Below are 13,563 nucleotides of genomic sequence, written 5' to 3'. Positions count from 1 at the left end.
CCGCATACACCACAGAATTCCGGCTCCTGGCACAGGACTTGACCTGGAACGACTCGGCTCTCCGGGACCAGTATCTCGAGGGGCTTTCAGATGAGATACTGGACCAGCTGGCCACGATGGAACGCCCCACCATGCTAGACACCCTTATCCAATGGAGTCTACAGATTGACGATCGGCTAGAGGACCGGCGTCAGGCTCGGGACCGCCGGCACCTCCAGTTCTTGGCCCCAGTGTCGACCAGCAGCCCCACGGGCCCAGCTAAGTCATTGGAGGAACCTATGCAGCTTGGGGCAGTGCGGCCACGCCTCTCCCCCGCAGAGAAGTCGCGGCGTCGGGAGGGGAATCTTTGTCTCTATTGTGGCGGAAGCGGACACTATGCAAGGTCCTGTCCTGAGAAACGCCAGCCGCAGGGAAACCACCAAACCCCAGTAGCTGATGGCCATGGCTACCGGGGGTCCCAAACAGCACAGAATGGGGCCGCACCAATTGAATTACAACACCTTATGGTTCCGGTACATCTATACCCTCCAGGAGGGCCATGGATTCTTACCCATGCGCTGGTGGATTCGGGCGCAACCCGCTCTTATATGGACGCTGCTTTTGCTGCCCAGCATCGGGTGCCACTGCGGAACAAGCCAGAACCGGTGCAGGTGGAGGCAATCGACGGACGGCCCCTGCGTTCGGGTGCCGTCACTCAGGAGACCCAGCCCCTGGTCCTGTGCCTCCAGCAGCACCGTGAGATGCGAACTCTGGATATTGCCTCCATGCCCCGGTTCCCCCTGGTGCTTGGGATGGACTGGCTGGAGGCTCACAATGTGCGGATTGACTGGGTCAAACGGACTGTACACTTCCCAGACCCCAGTTCTCCGGCTGAGACTGAGATGCTAGCAGCTGCGCCCACTGAGGAGGTTGCTGCAACGCTCCCCGCTGAATACCGGGACTATCACGACGTGTTTGAGGAACGGGGGGCAGACCAGCTACCGCCGCATCGGTCCTTTGACTGTGGCATAGACCTCCAGCCCGGAGCGCCTCTACCGGTGAGTCGCTTATACTCGTTAACCGAGCCAGAGCGCGAGGCTTTACAGGACTTCTTGCGCAAGAACCTGGAGCGTGGGTTCATTAGGCCTTCTACCTCGCCCACTGCTGCGCCAGTGCTCTTTGTTAAAAAGAAATGTGGGGAGCTCCGCCTTTGCCATGATTACCGGGCCCTGAACAAAATCACCATCCCGGACCGGTACCCTTTGCCCCTTATTTCGGAGTTACTGGAGCGGGTGCAAGGGGCGCAGGTGTTCACCAAGCTAGACCTCCGTGGTGCCTACAATTTGATTCGGATCCGCGCCGGGGATGAGTGGAAGACCGCATTTGGGACCCGGTACGGACAGTTCGAATACCTGGTTATGCCCTTTGGTTTGTGCAACGCGCCTGCTGTGTTCCAATGGTACATCAACCACGTGTTCCAGGACTTGCTAGACAAGTATGTGGTGGTGTACTTGGATGACATTCTGGTTTACTCCCGTGACCCGGCGTGCCACGAAGGCCATGTCCGGACCGTGCTGCAGCGCTTGCGCGAGCATCGTCTGTATGCAAAGCTCAGCAAGTGCGAGTTTCATCAGCGGTCAGTGGACTTCCTGGGTCACCGACTCTCACCAGGTGGGGTGCAGATGGATCCTGGGAAGGTGGCAGCGGTTCGAGAATGGGCGGCACCTCGGAACCGCAAGGACCTACAGCGTTTCCTGGGGTTCGCCAACTATTACCGAACCTTCATTGCGGACTATGCTCACCGCACCACCCCGTTGACCCGACTACTGCGCCCCAAGACGCCGTTTTCCTGGGACAAGGAGGCGGAGGAGGCGTTTCAAGGGTTGAAGGCCTGTTTCCAGAGAGCGCCAATCTTGCAGCATCCGGATCCTTCTCGACCCTTTGTGGTAGAGACTGACGCCTCCAGTACGGCTCTCGGTGCCGTCTTGTCTCAGCAGCACGGACCGGAAGCGCCACTTTTACCCTGCGCCTTCTATTCCCGCCAGCTCCTCCCAGCGGAGCGTAACTATACTGTGTGGGAGCGGGAACTACTGGCCATCAAGGTAGCCTTCGAGGTCTGGCGCCACCATCTTGAAGGGGCACGACATCCGGTGGAGGTGAGAACCGACCACCGGAACCTGGAGTACCTCCAGACCACCCGCAAGCTGAACCAAAGACAGATCCGGTGGGCGTTGTTCTTTTCCCGGTTCCAGTTTCGGATCCGCTGCATCCCTAGCTCTCAGAATCAGAAGGCGGATGCTCTGTCCCGGAAACCTGAAGACAACGCAGACACGGTACAGCAAGCAGAACCCACCACGATTCTACCTCCGGCTGCATTCCTGGCCACCCAGGAGGCGCAGCCACTGCAGGTTCGGGTGCGGGAACAGCAGCGGGTCGACGCTTGGGCCCAGGATCGTCTCCGGGAGCTGGCTGAAGGGTCCAGTCCACAATATCCGGGGCTGGTCCTGCATCAGGGCCTGCTGCTGCACCACGGTCGTCTGTACGTCCCACCAGGGCCACTACGGCTGGAGGTTCTCCGGATGGCCCATGATGCCCCAGCAGCGGGGCACTTTGGACGGTATCGGACCACCCATTTGGTCAGTCGGGAGTTTTGGTGGCCCCGCCTGAAGGCTGACGTGGCTCACTACATTGCTGGTTGTGATGTCTGCCGTCGCGCCAAGGGTCCTACCGGGCGACCCCCCGGCCTACTTCAGCCATTGCCAGTTCCACCGCGCCCTTGGCACACGGTTTCGTTGGACTTTATAGTGGAATTACCCTCGTCTCGTGGCTGTACCTGCCTTCTGGTTTTCTCTGACCATTTCACCAAGATGGTACACTGCGCTCCCTGTCCATCTGTACCCACAGCCAAGGAAACTGCGCAGCTGTACCTTCAGCATGTCTTCCGCCTGCATGGACTACCTGAGCGCGTGGTGTCCGACCGGGGCGTTCAGTTCACATCCCGGTTCTGGCGAGCATTACACCAGACCCTCGGGACAGAGGTCTGCCTCTCGTCAGCCTACCACCCACAGACCGATGGCCAGACGGAACGGGCGAACGCGGTGCTAGAGCAGTACCTCCGGTGTTACTGCAGCTACCAGCAGGATGACTGGGTCGACCACCTGGCATTGGCGGAGTTCGCCTATAACAACGCGGTGAATGCGTCCACCCAGCAGACCCCGTTCCAGGCCAGCTATGGTTATCATCCACGGCTGTTTCCAGAGGTGCTGCCGGCATCCGCGTTCCCGGCAGTGACGGAGTGGCTTCAAGAGCTCCAGTCCCAGCAACAGCTTTTGGTGGAGCAACTGCACCAGGCCAAGGAAGCGTACAAAGCCCAGGCCGACCGCCACCGCCAGGTGGGGCCGGAACTTCGCGTCGGTGACCTGGTTTGGCTCTCTACTCGCCATCTCCACCCCTCTCGACCTTCGCGGAAGTTGGACGCCCGCTTCACCGGCCCGTTCCCTATCGTGGACCAAGTCTCTCCTGTGGCATTCCGTCTCCGGTTACCCGCAACCCTGAAGGTTCACCCGGTCTTCCACAGGTCCCTTTTGAGTCCTGTGGCCCCACCCGACGAGTTCCACCCGAACCGTCCCCAACCGCAGCCAGTGTTGGTTCGGGGAGAGCCTGAGTACGAGGTGGAACACATCCTGGACTCCCGATACCGCAGGGGAAAGCTACAGTATCTCATTGACTGGAAGGGGTACGGACCGGAGGACCGTTCCTGGGAACCAGCGGCCAACGTCCACGCACCTGCCTGCCTCCGAGAGTTCCATGCGACGTACCCCGGCAAGCCGGGTCCGGACCCTTGGTTGAGGGGGGGGGCCTGGGAGGGGGGATGGTGTGATGGCCTGGGATTCCGATTCGGAGGATGAAACAGAGGAATCCCAGCCTGCACAGGAGTCCCCGCCCCCAGGGCCGGCTGAACTGGGGCAAGGCCTAGAGGCTGAAGAGCTTGCACCTGTGGCAGTGCAGCAGGAGCTGGCCCCAGGTGAAGTCCTCCTGGCCCCAGAGGAGCCTGATGACTCAGTGGCCACAGGTGAGCCTCCTCCAGGGCCCAGTAACCCTTCGGCCTCTCCTGATCTGCAGAGGCTTAGGGCAGAGAGGCGAAGGGAACTAATTGCCCCCAGGAGGAGTGCTCACCTTAAGGCCAGAGTAGGCGGGGCTCCTGGGGGTCGGGACCGCCCCTGACCTTAGAAGAGGATAAAAGCCCACTCATCCCGGCCCCAGGTTGTGGGAGCAACGTCGTTGTTGGCTTCGGACCTTCCTGTGATCCTGATCCTTGCTCGGCCTCCTGTTCCTGACTAACCGGTACTCCTGTTCCCTGCTCGGCTTCCTGTTCCTGACTATCCAGTACTCCTGTTCCCTGCTCGGCCTCCTGTTCCCGACCATCCGGTGTTCCTGTTACCTGCTCAGCCGTCTGTTCCAGCGTTCCTGTTCCCCGCCCGTCTCTCTGCATCGGACCTCGCCCCGCTTCGTGTGGACTCTGCTACAGTCACGGTACCTTACCCCCGGGACCAGCACAAAGTGTCATCCAACATCTGATCTCCTTCTCCAAGGCCAGAATTCTTTCTCTGCCCTTGGCATGGAAGATCTCATGATCCATATAGCCCTGGGATATCCTCCCAGGGAACATAGAATTGCAAAGTTACACTGAAAGGAACAGTCATTTGCAAACAGCCTTCACTTTAATTAATCACATTTCTACATCAACACAGACCCCTTATTTTTTCTTGGTTGCTATATATTTCATTGTGGTGAAAGAGTGATGGAGGATTCTACACATAATTCATTCACTGGTTCCATTTCTTTTTATGGCCGAAGAACTAAATTTCTGAACAGTTTGCTTTCCATAACAAAAGTCTGAACTCTTGCTTTTTAATAGATAATGTGGACACAATGCGTAATTCATTTATGGAACTTATTGCTGCAAGATGTAGTGATGGCCACTGACTTTGGTGGCTTTTAAAAAAGGATTAGGCAAATTAATGTAGGAAAATAGATCCATAAATAAGTTGTAGGATGCCTCTAAACTGTCAGTATTTTACGGGAGTTATACAAATGTATACCAGAACATCCAGTTTATGCAGCTTAAATGGATTAAAGTGCTCTGTTTCCCTAGCACAACAAATCTACTTGTTAAAAGAATCCTGAAGCTGCAGCCTTCTGCTGGATGAAAGATTGGCTGTTACTGGAAAACACTGATGTCCTAGATCTAGAGGGGTTTGACAATGCTTTTGGGTGGCATGCATATTTGTGGTACGACAAGGTTAAGATTCACAAAACATTTAAAAACCATATTGTCAGAAAAGCAATATTTATGGTCTGGATAAAATACAAAGACTTATTAGAAAGTAAGACCCCGAGGTGGCTATCACCAGTGGAGGCCAAGGCCCGAAAAAGACCCAATATGGAGACCGGTTGGTTGAAATATGGGGAAATGTTAGAAAAAATAGGCGACAATTGGAGATTACAGAGCTATGAAAAAGTAAAGCATAAGGTGCAAGACTGGTTTCATTATGCTCAAATTCAAGAGATGTTTAAGTTGGACAAAAAAACAGGATTCCAGGTGGAAAAATCGAAATTAGAGACAGAATTGTTAGAACCAAAGACAAAGGTACTTTCGAGAATGTATAACTTGCTGCTTAAATGGAACACTCAGGATGAGACAGTTAAATCCGCCATGATAAAATGGGCTCAAGACATTGGGCATAACATTATGTTTGAGGACTGGGAAAGGTTATGGACCACCGGTATGAAATTTACGGCATGTAGTGCCCTGAAAGAAAACATTCTGAAAATGATATACAGGTGGTACATGACCCCAGTCAAGCTTGCTAAAATATACCATTTGTCTGATAACAAATGCTGGAAATGTAAGGAGGCGGATGGGACATTCTTCCACCTCTGGTGGACCTGCCCAAGGGTAAAGGCTTTCTGGGAAATGATTTACAATGAGTTAAAAAAGGTATTTAAGTATACCTTTCCTAAGAAACCAGAGGCCTTCCTTTTGGGCATTGTCGGCCAGAAAGTGTTAAAGAAAGATAGAGTATTTTTTATGTATGCAACAACAGCAGCAAGGATACTTATCGCAAAGCACTGGAAGACATAAGATTTGCCCACACTGGAGGAGTGGCATATGCAATTGATGGACTATATGGAACTGGACGAAATGACTGGCAGAATCCGAGATTTGGGAGAAGAAACAACGGAGGAGGACTGGAAAAAATTCAAAGACTATTTACAAAAATATTACAAGTTATATGAATGCCAATAATTTGCATGACCTGGGAAACTAAGCTCCAGCAATAAGATTTTGTATATTGGAAATTAAGATATGACCTGGAAAGGACTAAAGTTTAAAATAATATTGTGTTTAGTTTAAAGTAAAAGTAAATTGATAATAAGCATTTTGAACCTAAAAGAGAATTATTTGAAAATATTAATAACACACGAAACAAGCCATTAATTTGCTGACATTTTATTGTTAAGAAAGCAGGGTGAGGGAGATGTGGGGAAGTCCAGTAAGTCATGGAAAAAGGTAATTGAAAGTTGGATTTCTTTTGTTTTTCTTTTCTTCTTTCTTCTTTTGATGTTTGATATGATAACTGGAAAAAAGCAATAAAAATATATTATAAAAAAAAAATACTTGTTAAAAGAATCCGACTTTTTGCAGTTTGGAAAGTGATGTAGAGAATACATTTAAAAACTTGCAGTGGATGAATGAGTAACATCCTGCAAATAAATAATAATGAATGCTCAGTAAAGACTGGATATAATTAACCTTCACATCAGTTTTGCGCCAGAAAATCCAGACGAATGCTCATTAAAAGTAGGTCATCTGAAGTTGCCCCAAGCCATAATGGAAGTTATCTCCACTCTTAGAGACAGTATGCCATTGAGTACCAGTTGCTGAAGGCAAAACAGCATGGGAAGGGCTGTTGCTTTCAAGCTCCACTGGTGATTAAGTGATAACACATGTCCTCAAACCCTTGGTGAGTTAGGGACTTCCCCTGCATGCAAAGTCAGGCTCTGGTGGATTGAGCAGATGAGAACAATAGTGGGTCCAATTGTCAAGAAAGCAGTTTCTGCACATCATTTATCCTAATAAAGTTATTGACATAATATGGATTTGGAGCTGTATTCAAATTTTAATTTTACTCACAGCAAAACAATTGAAATTCATGGACATGACTAGGGATGGGACTTGTTGCTTTTCTTAACTCACTTTGCATTTGCAGTTTTTATCACAGTTGCTCAGTCCATGATGCCACTGATCTTCTTACTCCTTACTGCAGTACACTGGTACCTCGGTTTAAGAACAGCCCTATTTATGAACTATTCGGTTTACGAACTCCACAAAACCAGAAGTAGTGTCCCGGTTTGTGAACTTTACCTCAGTCTAAGAACGGAAACCGAACGGTGGAAGGGCACTGGCGCTGGGAGGCCTCATTAGGGAAAGCACGCCTCGGTTTAAGAATAGTTTCAGTTTAAGAACAGACTTCCGGAACGGATTAAGTTCGTAAACTGAGGTACCACTGTATGGGCTTGTTGTGCAGCCTTAAATGGCAACAGTGAACTTGGTTCTGATGTCAATCTTTATCATTCTAGCCAAAAGAAATGTGAGCTGCAAATGTAAATCACCTGCCCCCAGGGCACACAAGAATGACTTCTGTCCTTTGGGCCACCTCCCAGTGTGATCCTTTCTTCACCTCACAGTGGGATTGTGTATTTGAATACAATACAATTGAACTCAGTGAAACTTACTTCTGAGTAAATATGCCTAAGATACACTTTTGACTCTGATCCCTTGAGTTAAAAGCTTAGGGTAAAAGGTTCATTCTGGATAATCAGTATCACAGGACATTTGCAAGATTTCTGTTTGTGAACATGCATTCTTTTTTCTTTAATGACTTTGAGATCACTTTTTGTGAACTTCACCCCCTAGGCATAACTAACTTTGGTCCATCAATTTTAATAACTTTACTGTGAGTAGAACTAACATTGTAGGTGTGAAAACTTTAATTTTTAAAAAAATGTTGCCTTATGGGCCAGCTCTGCTATCCTTGGCATTTTTTCTTGACGCATTGCATAGAATCATAGGAGCGTAGAGTTGGAAGGGACCAGCCCCTTGCCAAGCAGGAATCTCAATTAAAACATCCATGACAGGTGGCCATCCAACCTCTTGATTTCCTTTGTTTTGTTCATAGATGGCCAATGACAGTACAGAAACCAGTGAAGCTGGCGAAGAGGAAGAAGACCACGAGGGAGACAATGAGAATAAAGAACGTATGCCATTCATCCAGCAATAGCTATGAGTGGAGGGAATGAAAGTGGGAAGAATTGATAGAGCAAAAGAAGGGAAGATGACTGGGAGGTCCATTTTGTGCACCAGTGAACAAATGCTCTAGTACAGTGTGTGTTGTTCTTTTTTTGTCTGCAGTCAGCTGAGCTATAAGCTGTTGATCATTGATGTTTTGAAACTCAAGTGCCATTCCCACCCAGTCCAGTATTATAACATTCCATCACATGCCACCCAGTTTGCCTGTTGAGTTCCTGTCTGAAGCCTTATTAGCATCCACAGTAAACTGAAATGTGAACCTCTTCTCTTGTGGTTTCAAAAAGGCAAGTTTTCAAGCCAGTTTTAGAAGGGTGATTTCTGGTTGGCTTCTTCTTAAACCTCGCCTATTCCATTGGCCAGTGAAATGATTATAAAAACATTTATAATCATTTATTTCTGTGGGTGAGCTCACCCACCCACCTGCCTACGGATAATTCTGTGGTGGACAAAACGGGTATGTGTACTCCTTTCAGCATTGCATATTAGGCATTATGAGAGAAGGCTGAATAGGCTTGATTCCTGTCATTCCTTTTTAAAAAGAAAGAGAGAGAGAGCGCACTTTGTGAATTGGGCCTCCATGTAAATAGGCCCACATATTAGACTCATACAACAGCTTATGTTGTTCAAGGTGGGAGAAAGCACCCACATTCTGCACTCCAAATTTCAACCTTTAAACAAATGATGGAGATACCGAGCATCTCCATCTATACAAAGAGGCAAGACTGCCTTCAACACATATGTCAATTAGAATTTTCACCAAGGATTTATTGATGCCCCCAGCTGTGCGAGGAGCTTTTAGAGGAGAGTGAGAACTTTTCTTTTGAAGCACAAATGCAGGCTGCTGACAGGACAGTTCACTATCCATTCCATCCCCTGATGATACTTCTGAACCAACAAGTCCTTCTTAAACTCTCAAGACAATAAAATACCTCATTTGTTCTTTATTGTTTGGTGTACAGAGAAATAGACTAGGTGACAGAAAAGCACTGATTGGTATAACTACATGTACATTCGTGGACAGAACCCATTAATTAATTGGAAAAAAGTATTCAGTCCTGGTGCCAACAAATATGTTTACTGTTGGCCCATCTAAGTTTATTGCCTTATAAAGAAAAACATACATGACAGCCCCCCCCCCCCAAGTTCTAAAAAGTTCCTTTGCCACAAAGAGCTACAGAATTCCCTGATCATTCAAAAGTGCAATCTTAATATTTTTAAAGGTTGGTCAATGATAGCCATCTCTGTACATCGCATTGGGATAAATGTTTATTAATCCAAGCACCAAAACAGAGCTGACCTAATTTAAGTAATTCTTCTCTCAGTTTGAAGCACTTCACCACACACTGATCTAACTGAGAACCGTGTCAGACCCCAAGAGAGAGGTCTCTTAGACCCCAGTGCCTCCCCTTCTGCATAGACACAGCTCACTTACACCCATGTAATTCTAGTATTGTACATCACACTAATTAAAGAAAACATCTCACCTAAATGTGTAGCTGAACTGTTAAACGTAACATCATTTTTCCAAGACAGCAAAGAAAAATCAGTTGCTAACCTTTTTCCTCACAGTGACAAGGATGGATTTGGATTAACACAGTGTGTCATTTTAATGATTCTCATTCTGGTATTTTTCTAATTTTCTCGCATTGCGTTCTGTGTATAACTGTCTCCTTAGTTCACATGAAAATTGGATTTGGGTGGTAAATCATTATATATTGAGCCTACTAGCATTTAGCCTGACTCTAAATCAACAAAGCTACAGATATGAACAAAATTGTATAAGGATGAGAAATGCTTAAAAAGGGCCCGGCGGGGGTGGGGGTGGGAGGGAGGTTGGAAGTATAATTTTCTAAGTGTTAGAAGAAATAATCAGATTTGTATGAACAATTTAGCATAATTCCAGCATATCTCTTTATCCTATTCCTCATACAAAGTAAAAGTGCCATATTGGGGTGCACTTTGCAGTTGGTCTGCAAGCAAAATGAAGCCATTTGGAATGTCATAGCCACTGGGACTGCAGCTGAGGTATTTAAAAGAAGCAGCCATTCATTTTTAATTAAAAAGTAAGGTGGAGCTAGAACGGGCGGGTGTGAGATAGAACAACATTTAACTTACAGAGCAATCCTATGCACATTTACTCAGATGTAGGTCCCACTGTATTCCATGGAGCAGTATTTCAATCAAATAATTCCTCATACGTGACAATTCACACAATAAACCATAGTTATGAATGGCCAGGTGTTTCATATACATTTGGGTCATTCTTTGGGTTAGCCAGAAAAATGAAAAGAGTGGGCAGATACATCTCTCTAAATACTTTATTTGGGAGAGGGAAGGTCTGCTTAAGGCTTAAGGGTACTTGTCTCTGTTGAAATGAGCTGAGCCAGGATGTGGTTCATTTCTTTTACAGATGAACCAAAGAGAAAACAACAAAAGCCAGGAGCATGAAAAAAAATATCATTTTTTTTTAAAAAAAACCTAAGTAAATGCAAGTTGACATTTAAGGTTGATTTCCCATGGCGAACTGATCTTCTCAACGCTGCAAAACGGGTCTAGGTTATGGCTCGACCCATCCTGACACAATCACCATCTGAAACGATTTTTCAGCAGGCAGAGTTATAATGTATACCAGCATTGGAGCATTCACAAGATGAGCTCCAGTAGTCACTCCAGTACAGTCGTACCTTGGTTTTTGAACAGCTTAGTTCCCGAATGTTTCGGCTCCCAAACGATGCAAACCCGGAAGTGACTTCTGGTTTCTGAACTATTTTTGGAAGCCAAACATCCGATGGGGCTTCCGCAGCTTCCGATTGGCTGCAGGAGCTTTGGTTTTTGAACGTTTTTGAAGTCGAACGGACTTCCGGAACAGATTCTGTTCGACTTCCAAGACACAACTATATTGTTGATTTAATCAGAATTGACTGTGTTACTCAACCCATGCATGTTTTCTCACAAGACAGTCCCATGTCCAGTGGACTTACTCCCAGATAGGTTTGCATAGCATAGTAACTTTAACACTGCAGATGCAAATCTAAGAAGACTTACTGCCGCCTACTTTTTGCTGCACAAATTTTCACTTTATTTTGAACTATGTGTGGCAAATATAACTCACAAGAACTCACACCTAAGTTATAATCAAGCATTTATCCTGAGCATGCACAAAGTATAAAGGGGGCTGCTCACTGGTCCTACTCTGTCTACTCCTGACCTTTATGTGTTTAACATAAAGGTCTAAAGTGTGCTGTTTTTTAAAGTGCATTTAGAAACCCTGAGCCCTGCTCTCCACAACCTTTTTGGCATCACATGTTTAAGGCTGAACAACATTTGTTCTTGCTGTGATTCTCCTCAGAGTACTTCCATCAGACAAGACAGAAGATTAAACATTTTTCCTGAGTGTAAACTGAAGACACTACAAAACTAAGAGCCTAATCAGCACCATCAGGATTTTTGCTTTGCTTTACAGATGCATTGATAAGGTCCAACTTGTAGGGGTCAATATGTAGTACAGTATTCCTAAGCATCTACTTTTGTTGGTGAGGGTTGTGGATTCATGCCAAATTCAAAATGGATCAATTGAATCATAGGCATTTACAAATGCTGGCTGCTTCCAGGACCAAATTGTGCAGCAAGATACACATACACATGTCCAATGCATTCCATTAATGAGTCACACATATAGTTCAATCTCATTCTCAGTTCCATAGTGTTATGCCTTTTTGTATCATCAGGAAGCAAGATGTGGGTGGAACTCTTTTGTTTGCTTTGAGATCTGATTGTGGGAATCACTCCAGGAGGCCTCCCATCCCTGGGAAATATTATTTTGGAACATTGCACTGAAAGAACATTTTGCTGTCAAGTTTAATCAGAGTTCATGCAAATTTACTATAACTAGGTTGAAACTGAAATCCCACCTTTATTGACCTCCACTTAATTTGCACCATTTTCACTAGAGTCAGGATTTGATCCTGATACTTAAGATTTAAGTACACAAACAGGTGCAAACCACATGAGACATTCATTCATGTTCTCTCTCTCTCTCTCTCTCTCTCTCTCTCTCTCACACACACACACACACACGCACACACACACACACACATTCCTGGCTTGAAATTCTCAGAAAACTGCATTCTCCTACCATGCCAACATTGCATTGTTGCTCACTTCGATAATGAGCTCCATACATACTCCCATCTGTTAGAGAGATGACTGGGAGCACAAGGCCATTTCAAACTGTATGTTCCTTGTCTGGATATGATGGCTCTACAACAGTGCACATAATCACCCAATGCCCAATCTCAATTGTCCAATCAAACGCTTAGAAAGAGATTTAGAGAGATGGCCCGTTTCAAATATATTGAGGGAGCATGTAGCTGTGTGTTTGCACCTCACAGATATTTTTTTAAAAAAAACATTGTATTTTGAAATTAAGGTAGAGTCTAGCCTTCAAATGATATGCTAGTGTTCCTTGTGAGAGAATATCCACATATGTAACTACTCCACATGCATTCTGAAGTGGAGAGACTATGTCACCTTTTGTTCTTCACACCTACATCTAATCACAAATTTAGTGTTGACTTTCATGGGACTACTCTGAGGGACATGGCCCTACTTCTTTAAGTACAAATGGTTGAATCATCTCTCTTCTGAGTAGTACAAGAGACTGCAGAAAGGGGTTAGCATTTCCTCAGTGTTTTACTGGTACAGGGGAAACGGAATCATTACTGAACTCCAAACTGTAACACTGTCAGTGGGGCGCTTTCAATTTCTCTCTAATTAATTGGTTATTTTATCCCAGTGAAAGCAAATTATTTCTCAATTTCGATAATGGAACTGTGAAGGCCTCTCTTTACCATCAGCCTGAAGGAAGAGAACCGGAACACTTGTTTTAATTGTTATTTGTTGCTTTAGAGCTTTTGTTATATTGTGCCTACCAAGCAAATGATGTTTACATGAAAATATGAATAAAATATTAAGCATAGCATTAACTTTGGCTGGTGTCGTTTATTAGAGAGTGCTGCTCCTGACCAGAGGTGAGCTCAGGATGGGCCCATAGCTCAGTGACAGAGTAGGCACTTTGAATGCAGATGTTCCTGAGTTCTGTCCCAAGAATCTCTGCTTAGAAGGACCTAAGATAGCAAAGGTAAGAAAGACCTCTAGCCTGAGACTTTGAAGAGGTAATACTGCTCCCCTGTATAAACCAAGGAGAACCC

The 13,563-nt window shown here is 46.4% G+C and overlaps 1 protein-coding gene across 1 annotated transcript in view; it reads left to right on the top strand.

Moving 5' to 3' along the window:
* The window catches only part of VAT1L (vesicle amine transport 1 like), a 58,368-nt gene extending 45,030 nt beyond the window's left edge, over positions 1-13,338 (top strand). The window contains exon 9 of the mRNA XM_081202725.1: positions 8,223-13,338. Within this exon, the coding sequence (XP_081058851.1) occupies positions 8,223-8,324 (102 nt within the window). The 3' untranslated portion in view covers positions 8,325-13,338. The remainder of the gene's footprint in view (positions 1-8,222) is intronic.
* Positions 13,339-13,563: the final 225 nt, after the last annotated feature.

Source organism: Podarcis bocagei (genome assembly GCF_964188305.1).
Source record: "Podarcis bocagei genome assembly, chromosome: 7".
In the NCBI taxonomy this organism is placed as follows: domain Eukaryota; kingdom Metazoa; phylum Chordata; class Lepidosauria; order Squamata; family Lacertidae; genus Podarcis; species Podarcis bocagei.
Note: the sequence above shows the minus strand (reverse complement) of the source record. Positions and strands in the feature narration are given on the sequence as shown.